Genomic DNA, 15,225 nt, shown 5'->3' with positions numbered 1-15,225 from the left:
ATTTTATGATGTTCAATGTAAAGTATATCTTGAGCCAGAACTTTTCTTCTATAAAAAATAAAACGTTAAACCCTTCAGGGTTTTGTATTTTTTATTTTTTTGGTAAACTGTGTCCCATTTGAAAGCATTTCTTGTTAATCATACCTAAAACACATGGGCATTAATTTAAAAAATGCCATTTAAAAAAACTTTACGAAAATATATAGACCCCAATCTTGACCTTTGGCCCTAACACTAACTCTGACACTGACCTAGATCAGACCTTGATTTAGGGCCGGTTCACACTGGTGCAATGCCAGACATCACATGCTATGTCTGTGCGATGCGAATTCAGACAAACAAACTGGCTGATTTTGCATCACATTTGGACCAGACTCGTGCAGAACCCTTTATTTGTCCGCACCAGAATTGGAGCACATGGGTGTTCACACGCTTGGTGAGTGCCTGGTCTCGGCGCTGGGCGCGTGCTCCCAGCACAAACAAAAGAACACAAATATGCGCCGTTCAGGTTTAACCGCTTCAGCCCCGGAAGATTTTTTTCCCCCTTCCTGAGCAGAGCGTTTTTTGCGATTCGGCACTGTGTCGCAAAACCAACAATTGCGCGGTCATGCGACGTGGCTCCCAAACAAAATTAGAAGAAAATATTACAGCGCACACATGCAAAAAAGACATTTACCTCCAGCAAGGCTAGTTTAAAAACACCTAAACATTTAAAAAAAACAAAAAAACAAAACAAGCAAATCCGACGGTAAAACGCCGCTAAAAATATGGGCGGCTCGGTGTGAAAGCCCTCTAATGGGGAGATTTCCCTTCACTTCCTTTGTTAATGATGGTTGGTCACAGAGACCACAATTAAGGGGAGAGCTGGTACTAAATATCTCTGAGATTTAAACCCTTCCTCACTCCCCTATCCAAAAAAAGTATAGGTTGGAGTTCTACTTTTGTTGTTGGTAAAGCCTATAAATCGTTGTCTGAGGTTGACATACAGGATTGATTTACTAAAACTGGAGAGTGCAAAATTTGGTGCAGCTGTGCGTGGTAGCCAATCCGCTAACTTCAGCTAAGCTTTGACAATAGGCCCACGTTCACATTGGGCCTGATTTGACATGTCAAATCAGCGGCTATTGCACCGTCTGAGCCTGTGCGGCACCGGCTTTGCACCACACCGATTCCCAGAAGTATTTCCTGTACTACTTTTGGCGACTTCGGGGGGGGGGATTTGTATAGACATTTGTGCATGAACCCGCACAGATGTCTGTCAAATCGCCACTGAAGTTGGATTGCATTGCCAGTTTGAAATGTGCGAGTTCAGCTGAACTCTCGCAAATTTCTAACCTGCAGTCTGTGTGAACCTAGGCTAAAACCTGGAAGCTGATTGGTTTCTGTGCAGAGCTGCACTAGATTTTGCAAACTCCAGTTTTAGTAAATCAACCCCATAAAGTATTTAAAGGGGTTGTAAAGGTAAAAGTTTTTTTCACCTTAATGCATTCTATGCATTAAGGTGAAAAAACATCCGACAATACAGGCCCCCCCAGCCCCCCGGTTTTACTTACCTGACCCCTCAAAAGTCCCGCGCTTGCTCCAGTCATCCTCTTTGCCGCTCAGCCTGGCCACTGATTAGTTACAGTGGATGGATTGAAAGCAGCGCAGCCATTGGCTCGTGCTGCTGTCAATCACGTCCAATGACGCGGCGCGCCGGGGGCGGGGACGAGTGATACAGTGAGCAGCTATAGCCGCGCCCGCAAGCACTCAAAACCATGCGAGGGAGCTCGCATTAAGGTGTTGATTCCTTGCGGGGAGGAGCTGAAACAGCCGCTGAGGGACCCCAGAAGACCAGGTTCGGGGACACTCTGTGCAAAACAAGCTGCACGGTGGAGGTAAGTATAACATGTTAATTAAAAAAAATACCTTTACAACCCCTTTAATTTTTATCATTTCTAAAATCATCATTTCTAAAATCCTTTGTAAAATTAGCTTATGATTGTAATATCGACTTACTGTATTGTTTCTACTAAAGTACATATCTACTTCTGTACTAAAAGTAATTATTACACAAGTGACCCTTGGACTCTTTATCTGTACTTGTCATAGTGATGTATAACTACAAAGCAAACAGCTGAATGACAACAGAAAAGTCCAGAGGAAGCCTGATTGAATGGGTTAACTCTTTCACAGCTTTCTATTTAGGATGCCTAGGAACAGTAACAGTGTCATAAACAATCATCTTCTGCTTTGGTAAACCCTCCATCCACTTTTCTTTATTTTATCATTACTGTATATTTAACATTTAAAGAGGCATTTCATGTGTGTTTCTATCTCTATATAATTTCACTTTTTTTTTTTTTAATCTTCTCTTTCTCCTCTTTGTTTTGGTTATACATACAGATCATTAAAATTAGAATATCATCAAAAAGTAAGTTTATATCATTGTGGATTTGATTTAAATCAACTTGATTTAAATCTTAATCACTTCCTGATCAGAGCACTTTTTGCGATACGGCACTGCATCTACTTTAACTGACAATTGCGCGGTCGTGCAACGTGGCACCCAAACAAAATTGACGTCCTTTTTTTTCCCACAAATAGAGCTTTCTTTTGGTGGTATTTGATCGCCTCTGCGGTTTTTATTTTCTGCACTATAAACAAAAAAATAGTGACAATTTTGAAAAAAAAAACAGTTTAGGCCAATATGTATTTTTCTACATATTTTTGGTAAAAAAAAAAAAAAAAAATCGCAATAAATGTATAATGTTTGGTTTGCACAAAAGTTATAGCGTCTACAAAAATAAGGGGATAGAGTTATGGCATTTTTTTTTAGTCCTTTTTTTTTTTTTATTAGTAAAAATTTTTATTGTGGCTGCGACATTATCACGGACACTTTTGACACTATTTTGGGACCATTGTCATTTATACAGCGATCAGTGCTATAAAAATGCACTGATTACTGTGTAAATGACACTGGAAGGGATGGGGGTTAAACACCAGGGGGCTATCAAGGGGTTAAGTGTGTTCTAGGGAGTGATTCTAACTGGGGGGGGATTGTCTCACTAGAACATGGCAGAGATCACTGCTCCCGATGACAGGGAGCAGTATATCTGTGTCGTGTTGCTAGGCAGAACAGGGAAATGCCTAGTTTGCTTCCCCGTTCTGCCGCTCTGACACAATCGTGGGCCCCCGGCGGACATCGAGTTCGCGGGACCCACGGGCATGCTCACGGAGTATGCGGCGGGCGCACGTGAGCCCACTATGCCGCAATTTAAAGGGGATGTACCTGTACGCCCATTTCCCCAGCTGTATCATTGTTCTGACGTACATCATCGTGCGCTGGTCGGGGAATGCATATTTTCCCACAGTCTATGATGATTTGGGGAGCCATGTCATCTACTGGTGTTGGTCCACTTTGTTTTTTCAAGTCCAAAGTCAGCGCAGCCCTCTACCTGGAAATTCTAGAGCACTTCATGCTTCCCTCTGCTGACCAGCTTTATGGAGATGCTGATTTCATTTTCCAGCAGCACTTGGATCCTGCCCACACTGCCAAAAGTACAAATAACTGGTTTAATGATCATGGTATCGCTGTGCTTGATAGGTCAGGCAAATTTGCTGGCCAATCACCCTATAGAGAATCTGTGGGGTATTGTCAAGAGGCAGATGACACACCAGACCCAACAATGCGGATGAGCTGAAGGCCGCTATTAAAGCAACCTGGGCTTCCATACCACCTCAGCAGTGCCACAGGCTGTTCGCCTCCATGCCACGCCGCATTAATGCAGTGATTCATGCAAAAGGAGCCCCGACCAAGTAAGCATACTGTACATGGGCATACTTTTCAGTGAGCCAACATAGTACAAGCCAACAAGCTTGAAATATATCACTCTGTGTGTAATGAATCTATAGAATGAGTTTCACTTTTTGAATTTTAATCATGAAATAAAATAACTTTTTGATGGTCTAAGTTTATGAGATGCACCTGTACTTTACATACTTGCATGCCCAGCAAATCTAATATTGTCTAGTCCTGCTGTGCTCTACCACTCTCGTGCTGCATGATGGTTCCTGTGCATCTCTCTCTCTCTCGTCACCAGCTGTCTCTTGGTTCTGACAACCAACCCACTGATGAGCGCAAGGTTCCTCTTCCAGTGCCTCGCCTGAAGCCTCCTGAGATATGCCATGTGAATATATGCGGTACATACTATTGCGGTATGGGATTTGCAGTGTTTCCTGTTGGTTTCCTACACTGCATGACAATCCGACTCCGTTCATGCCAACCGTTGTGGGTGTCAATGACACCCTAAATACAGTCGGCAAAACGCAGTGCGATTTGTGTGAATGAACGCCCATGCGATCCAATTCCAGTGCATAAAAATAAAGGTGCCTGCACTTTTTGTGTGGTGCCATTTGAGCCGTACAAAATGAATGAGCTCAAATCACACTGCAAAGAATCATGTGTTTTGAACAGGAATGTGATGCGATTCCTGACCGAATCGCCTGCGGTTTCCTGCACCACAATAGTGGGAACTGAGGCTTGAAGCGCTAAATATAGGATATAATGTGTTGGTTTCCACAAATTTTTGTACTGCTGCTGGTTTCTCCAAGTTTAGGGGTTAACACCCATTTCCCCCAAATTTAGCCTGAATGCTGGCCTGGTCCCCTCCTATTGGGCAAAAACCAAGTGTATGCAGGCAGGTAAAGCGGAATTTAAAGTGATACTAAAGTCTATTTTTTTTTTTCCCTATAGAAATAACAAACATGTTGTTATACCTACCTGCTCCGTTGCAGTGGATTTTCAGAGCAGCCCCGTCCTCCTTCTCGAGTCCCCTTTTGGTGCTCCTGGCCCCTCCCTCCTGTTAAGTGCCCCCACAGCAAGCAGCTTGCTATGGGGCAGCTGAGCCACAGCTCAGTGTATCCATGCAGACACTGAGCTGCGGCCTGGCCTGCCCCCTCACTTTCCTTATTAGCTCACTGACTTTGACAGCTGCAGAAGCCAATGGCGCTTCACTGCTGTTTCGGACAGTAAGGAGGGAGAGTCTGAGCTGAGTCTCTCATGCAACGTTACTGGATCGGAGGGAGTTCACGTAAGTATTGGGGGGGGGGTTGCATGAGAGACTTGGCTGTCTGGGACTCTCCCTCATTGGTTGAGACAGCAGCAAAGCGCCATTGGCTCCCACTGCTGTCAGTCAGTGAGCCAATGAGGAGAGAGAGGGTGGGGCTGGGCCACGGTAAAGTGCCTTTACCACAACTTTTTAGTGAGTAAAAAAAAAAAAAATGGTGACAGCTTCTTATGACAGAGGAGATTCTGTAGGTCCTGCCACAAATGCGCCCTCCCTGCCTACATATTTTTTTTGTTTTTCTAATTGTACAGTAGTCTACGCATGCGCAGCTCAGTGTAGAATCTCTGCATTGGGTACTAAGAGGCAGTAACTCCTATGTACATGCCAAGGACAACAAACCCTGAAGAATGCCTGGGAGGAAGATGGTCAGGGATGAGGGGGAGTGCAGAGGCAGACCGATTGATTTAGGCCTCGTTCACACCATGTGCAGAGATGCACGTTTTTCTGCATCTGTTTCTGCAAGGGCACAAAGAAAGCAGTTGTTCTCTGTTTACCCCACAACACTGATATCATGTGCAGATTTTTTTTTTCTGTTCAGAAATCTACAGCATGTATGCAGTTTTCTTTGTGCCTTTGCAGAGAATTTTTGTTCTGTATTTCTGCTCAGAAAAAAAAAACTCATGTGACAGCAGTGTTACGGTGTGAACAAGGCACATAGAGAACAATTGTTTTCTTTGTGTCCTTGCAGAGACCTACAAAAAAAAAAAAACTTAAGCCTAGTACACACTACTATTTTTTTTTTTTCATTCGTCCCAGCGGGTTGAATGAAAAAAACTGACAACTGAGGTCGGAGCCGCTGTACTAACAATCTGAATATTAGTACAGCGATCTGTTGTGTTCTGACGGGGGGACGGTCATAAAGCCATATTGACATCAGAACAAGTTTTGGAGTTAGGCCTGGTTCGCACCTGTGCATTTTTTAGTGCGTTTTCAGTTTTGCAGAAACACACTACAGTCCATTTAACATGGTTTCCTGCAGATGCAGTTCACATTTGTGCATTTTATGGAAAGGGCCAGGGATGTTTTTTCTGGTTTTTGGTTTTATAGACTTCAATGGATCAAAAGCGTGTATTGAAAAACGCAAAATGCACCTGAAATATACAAACTGCAACCTGCATAGGTGTGAACCAGGCCTGAGTGGATGTAACTTTTTGATGTTTGGTTTCTGGCAATTTTCCATCCCTATGTTAGTGTTACATAAATGAAACTGCAACTTGGCTCTTCATCCTAAGACCCCTTTCACACTGGGGCGCTTTTCAGGCGTTTTAGCGCTAAAAATAGCGCCTGTAAAACGCCTCTCAAGCCACCCCAGTGTGAAAGCCCGAGTGTTTTCACACTGGGGCGGTGCGCTTGCAGGACGGGAAAAAAAGTCCTGCTAACAGCATCTTTGTGGTGGTGCAGGAGCGGTGTATACACCATTCCCAAAACGCCCTTCCCATTGAAATGAATGGGCAGCGATGCTGAAGCGCAGCAACGCGGGCGCTAGTAACCCTTTCTTCAGCTGCTAGTGTGGGTTAAAGGCGCACCGCTAGCAGCCGAAAATTCCCGCTAATGCCCGCACCACCCTAGTATGAAAGGGGTCTATCTCGGGGCTTCTGCTCCGGTACATCTAGCCAAGATGAAGTGTATGCTGTATTAACAGGGAAAAACCTGCAGTGTTGATTTGATTATTGACCTTTTAGATGTGTCGCTGTGTACAGGAGATCAAAGACCGCCTGGGGGGTTCTGCCAGCAATCCTTCACTTTGGTGGCAAGAGCAGCTGCGCTGAGCATTTCCCTTAAAGTGACAATTAACTTGTTTTTTCTTTTTTCCATCGGTCGTTCTAAAATATCAAGTATACAATGGCTGTGGGGTTTTTTTTTTTTCTTTTTTCCCCCCATTATTGTTCAAAAGTCTCTTATTTTGTTTTCAGGCTACCTTTTTGTCCTGTGCATGTTTTCTGTCCTCTACTGATGCACTTCACTGCACACTGGTGTAGAGCAAGCAGTGCTGCTATTTGTCACATGCTCTGCTCTATACATATTACAATTCCCATAGAGCTGAATGTGTCTGCATGTAGATGTGTAGTCCATCTTTGGATCAATCAGGAAAGGGTGGCTACTTTCACATACACAAGGGATGTGGAGAACAAGCGTAGCCACCCTAAAACAGGAAGTCTGAGAACAGCAGAGAAATGCTTGTTTGAGATATTCTTTCAATTTAAACATTTTATTTTACAAAAAAATGTGAGTTTACTGTCAGTTTAAAGTGGTTGTATACCCGCACAGAATTATTTATTTTTTTTAAAACAAAAAAACTTGTAAGGCAAAGGCATAATGAGCCAATATGCAGCGCATACTAGTTCATTATGAAATACTCGCCTTAGAACGGGGTCTCGGCATCTGAATCCCGGTCCAAGCCGAGGGAGCTGACATGTTCCTTCGACGTTTCTTCTGGGTTCGCAGCTCCGGTGCTGTGAATGTCCGGAGCCGCCATATTCTTCTTCCTGGCAAGGTCCGGCAGCAACTGCCGGACCTTCATACGGGCTGTCACAGTGCGTGCGCCGCTGACGTCAGCATGCAAAGTGAGTATCTCCTAAACTGTACAGGTTTAGTAGATATTCATTTTACCTACAGGTAAGCCTTATTATAGCCTTACCTGTAGGTAAAAATTAAAAAAAGGGTATGCAACCACTTTAGCTCTTTGCCATGGCTTTTTCACTAAAGCATGTAGTAGTACACTTTAAAACCAGAGTTGTTTGTTCTTTAAGTGGGTGATCTGTGCCCAGTGTTGGTAAATAGTAATCACAGGTGATATTAGTAGAACTATTACGTTATTTATAATTTCTAGTATAGTTAAATAAAAAAAGGGAATGAAAATTTCTGGTGTGGTTAATGCCTAAATGGGAGAAAGAGAGGGGGATCGCGATCGAGGGAGAGGGGGATCACAATTGAGAGGTACTTGACTTTTTAAAGAGAATAGATTTTGTAAAAGATGTAGAGAATGATAAAAACCTTGACCTCAGTACTAACCCCCTCTGCATGGTACTAAAAAAACCCACATATCTTTATCATTTTTGCCATCATTTTCTGTCTTCTCCAGGACAGAAAACATGAAAAGTGGTATTACCTTTAATGTACCACAAATTCATGTGCATTACATTAACCCCTTACCCTCGCTACCCAGTGGCTCTTTCAGTGAGTGTGAACGCCAGAAGTGGTCGGCTGAATTTCGAAAATCAATGATGGCATCATCGGATCACAAAAAAAAACAAACTTTCTGATTTTGAAAAGAAAATTTGTTCGAAATTCGACCGTGTATGGCCTGCTGTAGTCTGTGCCTCTGTTCTGAGTGGCTCTAATGGGAGTGGTTTCATAATTACTATCAGCTGGAAAGCACTAATGAGGAAATTTGCTGGGCCTGCATCCCTTTTAGATGTGCTCCTATTGAAAATATCTCTCCAAAAATGACATTTTTGTTGCAGGGGATGCCTGAAATCTGATTTGTATCTTAGGCAGACTTCTGGGGAAATTGGTAAGCCAATCACACAAGCAGGAAATGTTTCTGGGGAGTGGTCAGTATACACTCTATGTACAGATCAACTCCAGGTAGCCATATTGCAATGCATTCTCAGAAAATTACAGCGCTGCAGATTGAAAAGGAAAGGTAATTTTTTAATGACATTCAATTACGATATGATTATTGTCGCAATTATATGCGCTATATTTTTTATTTGCTATTTTTTTTCCCCACGAAAGTGGAGTTACCCTTTAATTGAACAAGCTGCTGATAGAAGCTGATTGGCTACCAAGTACAGCTGCATCAAATTTTTCCCTCTCCAGTTTTAGTAAATCAACCCCCCACGACCGGAAGCTGTCATTGAGCGCTCAAGCATTCTTGCGGTAGTGCACCTTGAGTGTGCTTTACAGAACCGCAGAGCCCTATGAAACCATCTGTGCAATGTCTGGGCATTAAAGTGGTTGTAAACCTCAGACACGAAATATGAACAAAGCATATCCCTCTATAGTATGTACTTTCTTAATCCAGGGCACTTGTTTACTTTTTATGTTCATTCCACAATCTTCATATTAGATTCCCCTGTACAATACAGTGCCACGTCGATCGCACTCCTAGTGATTAAATGGTAATGTTTACATTGCGCTGTGCAAGATAGGGAGTTATTGTTTTCTTGTAGCGCTCCAGAAGGCAGCCAATGACAATAGAGAGAATTATCAAGGGGCTCACTTACTCTTACACACAGTTTGGGATATCTGGCTCTGCAATTTTGAAAGCACTGATAATTAGACGCATAATCTCCAGCGAGTACTCTACTGTGTAATTAATATGATCTGGTTTTTATTATTATCTGGCAAACTATAATAAAGACCCTGTTAATAGAATTGTGTAATTCGTGGCTGTTCTCTGCACGCCTTCTGCGTTCAGTCAGCTGCAGACTCCTTGTTATGATTTTCAAGATTTCCATAGCAAACCTCCAATTTGCATGTCTTCTGCTAGCTTGTCAGGGGAGTTATTCGCTGATTGGTTTGCTGATGTTTGTCTTTTTTTTTTGTGTGTGATCTCTATTTAGCAAAGTCGGTGTAGAATGGCCAGAATAATAAGGGATTGTTGTGTTCTTCTACAGCAGAATTCCTGCGGTAACAATTGTTGCTTTCATTCAGTTATTTGCAGTGAAGGGCTTGCAGTCTTTGTGGTTTATTTACGGAACATGGACTGCTTTTTGTATATAATCATTCCTTTTATTTCCCTCATTAGTGTTTTTATATGTACGAGTGTTAGCAGACGCTTTTGCTGTTATTCTGAAGCTGTAGTAAAAGGGGTACGTGAATATTTTATAGGAACCCCATGTAAACAGAATTCTGTGATTTTCAAATCTTAGTAAGAGGGGATCTGACAAGCTTGTTGTGGCATATTTTTTTCGAGGGTGTAAAACTTGAAGTAGTTATGCAATGGTTTGTGGTTTTTGCTTTTTATTGTTATGACTGGTAGAGCTATTGAAAAACATGCCATGACTAAATAGGTTTCCAAGGATGGGGTTTCTTAAAAATATTGCTTGGCTGTTAGGATGATGCTGTGGCCTTTAACCACTTCCCGGCCAGGCTTTTTCTGGCACTTTTTGTTTAAAAGCTTAAATCACTATTTTTTGCTAGAAAATTACTTGGAACACAACCCTCAAACAATATACCTTTTTTTTTTTTTTCCTCCCCCCTGACACCCAAGGCCAGTGATGGCGAACCTTGGCACCCCAGATGTTTTGGAACTACATTTCCCATGATGCTCATGCACTCTGCAGTGTAGTTGAGCATCATGGGAAATGTAGTTCCAAAACATCTGGGGTGCCAAGGTTCACCATCACTGCCCTAGGGAATAAAATGACGATTGTTTCAATTGTTATGTCACACAGTATTTGCTCAGCAGTTTTGCAAACAAAATTTTTTTTTTGGAAAAAATAGACTTTGATGAATTAAAAAAAAAAACAAAAGCAATAGTTACTCCAATGTTTTTGTACATTGTGAAAGATGTTATGCCGAGTAAATGGATACCTAACATGTCACGCTTTTAAATTGTGCCTGCTCGTAGAATGGCGACAAACTACAGTACTTAAAAGTCTCCATAGGCAACGCTTTAAACGCCTTTGCAGGCTGCCTGTTTAAAGTTAGAGGGGAGTCTAGTGCTACAATTATTGCTCCCGCTCTAACGTTCACGGCGATATCTCACATGTGCGTTTCGAATACTGTTTACGTATGTGTGCGGGAATTGCGTTTGCTTGTGCGCTTGAGCACGGAGGGGTGGAGGTGCTTTAAATTTTCTTTATTTTTACACGGTCCCTTTTAATTTTATTTACTTTTTTTAGAACTTTTATTCCTATTACAAGAAATGTAAACATCCCTTGTAATATAACGATGACAGGTCCTCTTAATGGAGAGATCTGGGTTCAAAAAGACCCCAAATCTCTGCTTTACCCTTTTTAAAGGCAAGGGCCACAAAAAAAAAAAAAAAAAAAAAAAAAAAAAAAATTTCTTACAGCCTTGACAAGAAGTGATGTAATGGCCATAGAATCGAGTGTTCACTCTTTGATAGCCTATTGGGAGCAGCCGGCCGCACGGTCAGATCATTTTTCGGGCAAACTGGCGTAAACGGTCACCCCCCCCCCCCGCTTCAGAAAACGTCCCAGCAGATCATGACCCGCTCCAACCAGTTTCATGAGAAAGCCGGCCATAATCCTGGTAAACCTCTTGCAGTCCTCTCTCTCTATATCTATTTATTACCTCTCTATAATATATCCCAAAACAATAGAATTATTATTGCAGTTTACTAATTCTTAGATGTGGCAAGCAGCATTGGTTTCCTTTTTTAGGTTGTTTTTTCCTTTTTTCAACTTCCTTTGACAGACCAAGCTCTCAAGTAAAAGTGGCAGAGTATTGAGAGGAACCTTTTAACACCGACAGAGGTGCTTGTAAAACCTTTATCCCCCCCCTTGATAAAAAAAGAAAAAAAAAGTTACTGTAAATGTTTAAAAAAAATCTTATGCTGAGCAGCCGAGTAAATCAGACGAAAAATATTGCTTTCAGATCGCCCGATAATCTGATTGTTAGTACACAGCTTTTGAGAGCCGATCACAACAGTTTATGCAAAATTATCTGAAGGGACAAGCACAACGTTTTTTGTCGCACGTTACCAGAACTATTTTTGTTTAATCAGCACAGCATTCGTCCAAAAACAAAGAAAATGGAGTGACCAAGACCGCGCATGCTCGGAAACAATTCAATACATTACATCATCTTGTTGTGCGACTAGCATGCAAAAGAAAAAAAGAAAGACAATCATTCGTCCGATTTTCTCATCATATGCAGTAGGCTTTAGCTGGAGTTAGGCTCTTGGCGCATCTACCCTCTCCTGGGCTGGTAATGCCGATTTGAAGGGTGTGTCTGTTGCTCCTCCAGTGGGGTGGAGACGCCCTAGGACAGGTGTTACTAGCTGGATTATCAGGGGAAAAAAGCCTAAAAAAAAGGGTAAATGTGAGGTTTGTTAAGCTGCAGTATAATACATTTTTGGTTTAATAGTGTCTAGCTGAGATGACACGGGTGCTGGATGCAGAATAGCATGTGCTGTTGTGTTGTGATGGTGTTTTGGCTGCTGAATTTGCTGGCAGCAATGACCAAAAATGATAGTATGCGTATGACGTGTTCCAAATCTGACAGCTCACTCTATCAGGCCTGTCGCTTACAGGATGTTTGGCAGAGGTCAGAATAACCTGCTGAAAATGCAGGCTCCATTGCTTGTCATGCTAATTCTTCACCACCGAGAACACACACACACAAATCCTAGTCTCGGACTATACATGAGACCTTGACTTCTGCTCGATTATTGCAGAACTTCAAGTGATTGTAAAGGGATTTTTTAAAATGACAAACATGTCATACTTCTCTGCCCTGTGCAGTGGTTTTGCAGAAAGCAGCCCTGATTCTCCCTTTCTAAGGGCCTGTGCGGGTGCTCTTGGCTACACCCCTCTTCTGAGTGCCCCCATGGAAAGCTGCTTGCAGGTTCTCTTCCCAAGCCGGGTTCTGTGTTTGAGACTGTGGATTGGCCCAGCTCTCTCCTCACAGGCTGTGATTGACCACTGCTGCTTCTGTCCAGTGAGGAGGGAATGATGAGGAGAGAGCGGTTGCTCTTGAGCACAGCGCTGGATTGAGATTGGGCTCAGGTAAGTATTTAGGGGGAGCTGGGGTGGGGAACAGAACACAGAAGATTATTTTACCTTTTAATGCAAAGAATGCATTAAAGCAGAACTTTACCCATAATTTGATAAAATAAATTATTCTTTGGCAAGGAACATACATTCCACATTAATTATGCTACCAAAATTAAATAGTGCTGTAAATTGCCTCCAGCATTGTTCCTGTTTGTTCTTGCTGGAAGCTGCCATTTTGCTGAAGCCCAGAGCGCCTAAGCAGCAGTAAATCTTTAGGCTGTCAGAAGATTGACCTTTACATTTTCTGCACAGTGCCGAAAAATAGAGGACAACTGAGTATGTGTACAGCGGGGTGACACAGTGGATTACTGCTTTTAAACAGTATAGGCACTTATTTTTAATGTTTTTACATTTTTGCTATACCTGCAAAAGAGGCCAGCCTGAAGTGATCTAGCAGGACTTCATTTTCTGACTAAAGTTCCACTTTGAAGTAAAAAATCTTCTACTTTCACAACCACTTTCAGTGGGAAATAGCGGTATTGACAGTTGAATGACAGTAAAGCCTGTACATTTATGAAAATTCGAGACTGAATATTCTGATTATTGCATAAGCCCCATCATGACTATTTTTTTTGTATAAATACAGAGAGACTTTAATGACATCACTAGATGGATAACTTCTCTTCTAGCATTCATAAAGGCAATGTGTAGATCGACTGATAACATGTAATCCTGATGTCTTTTAGGAGTGTGGTGCAAGCAGAGGAGGTACAGTTAATGGAAGAAAGGAAAAATCGTAAGAACGATAAAAAAAAGAAGGAAGCTGCTGCTAAAAAGGTAAACTATTCTCATGAAAAGGGAGATGGATAAGGAAGGATTGCGGCTGTAGTCCCTTCCCCTTGCAGCCAAAGACAAATGGGCAGCACAGTGGTGTAGTGGTTAGCGCTTTCACTTAGAAGCAAAAAGGGTCACTGGTTCGAATCCCGACCAGGACACCATCTGCCTGGAGTTTGTATGTTCTCCCTGTGCCTGCATGGGTTTCCTCCGTTTTCCTCCCACAACATAAACACATGCTGGTAGGTTAATCCCTTCTGTCTAAATTGGCCCCAATATGTATGAATGTGTTAGGGACCTTAGATTGTAAGCTCCTTGAGGGCAGGGAATGATGTGAATGTTCAATGTATATGTAAAGCGCTGCGTAAATTGATGGCGCTATATAAGTAACTGAAATAAATAAAATTAAAAAAGTTAACCTTTTGGTGGTAATGTTCGTTTTATAGTTATTTTAAATCGGTGGCTCTCAACCCTGTCCTTAAAGCGGATTTCCACACAAAAATGTAACTTCTGCTTTTCCGGTTCCTCCCCCCCTCCGGTGTCACATTTCGCGCCTTGGAGGGGGGAGCAGATACCTATTTTGCTCCCACTTCCGGGCATAAATACCCGAGCCACCCATTGGTATCTACGTCACAATACCCCCCGCCCCCCCCCCGCTGTATTCTGGGCGACGGACCGGTCCCAGAAAACAGTAGGGACCAGTGGGATAGCGCAGCGCGAGTCGCGCATGTGCAGTAGGGAACCAGGAAGTGAAGCCGCAAGGCTTCACTTCCTGATTCCCTTACCGAGGTAGACGGCGGCAGCACCCGACAGTCGAGGGATAGATCGGCTTCGGGTGCTGATATCGCAGGCGCCCTGGACAGGTAAGTGTCCATATTTTAAAAGTCAGCAGCTGCAGTATTTGTAGCTGCTGACTTAAAAAAAAAAAAAAAAAAAAAGAAAAAAACGGCGGAACTCCGCTTTAATTCCACCCCCCCCCAACAGGCCGTGTTTTGGGTATTTCTCTTAGATAAAATAGCTGTCCAAAATACCAAACCATTGACTCTAATTTAAAGCACCTGTGCAAGATAAAGGAAAATCTGCAAACATGGCCTGTTGTGGGTACATGAGGACAGGGTTGAGAACCACTGATTTTAAATATGTTCACCTTTGTTACAGGTTACATGTTCCATCCATGTTTAGGATGGGACATGTTACAGGTTCCAGCTCATGCCTCCTCTCCTCAGAGGTCTTTGAATGAACTGCAAGGACCATCCACTACCGCAGAGGACAGCTTGTTGTTCTCAATTAACTGCGAAGGTGCTGGTAAGCGCTGTAATAGTCCATTAATTCTTCCTGCTACTCCGTAACTGTCTGCCTGCACGAGGTACAGGCAGACAGATACAGTCTGCAGGATCCTGGCATTGTACCCACAATCTGCTGAACGCGGGTGCAGTGCCTTACAAGCTCATAGTAAAAAAAAAAATAAATGCACATTTTTTTTACTTGCAAAAATGTGCTATCATTATTCTATCCTGTAAAGCTGTGGTAAACTCTATGAAGAAAAAAAAGGCAATATCATAATGTGTTAGTATGCACCACATGCTAGCACA

The 15,225-nt window shown here is 42.6% G+C and overlaps 1 protein-coding gene across 5 annotated transcripts in view; it reads left to right on the top strand.

Annotated features, from left to right (window-relative positions):
- Nucleotides 1-15,225, top strand: part of TNRC6A (trinucleotide repeat containing adaptor 6A) — a 168,680-nt gene that overhangs the window by 50,612 nt on the left and 102,843 nt on the right. For all 5 annotated transcript variants that reach the window (XM_073636519.1, XM_073636521.1, XM_073636522.1 and 2 more), the window contains one exon: nucleotides 13,546-13,636. In XM_073636519.1, the coding sequence (XP_073492620.1) occupies nucleotides 13,546-13,636 (91 nt within the window). The remainder of the gene's footprint in view (nucleotides 1-13,545; nucleotides 13,637-15,225) is intronic.

Source organism: Aquarana catesbeiana, linkage group LG06 (genome assembly GCF_042186555.1).
Source record: "Aquarana catesbeiana isolate 2022-GZ linkage group LG06, ASM4218655v1, whole genome shotgun sequence".
Lineage (NCBI taxonomy): Eukaryota > Metazoa > Chordata > Amphibia > Anura > Ranidae > Aquarana > Aquarana catesbeiana.
The sequence above is the reverse complement of the archived record's forward strand: the minus strand, read 5'-3'. Positions and strand labels throughout refer to the sequence as shown.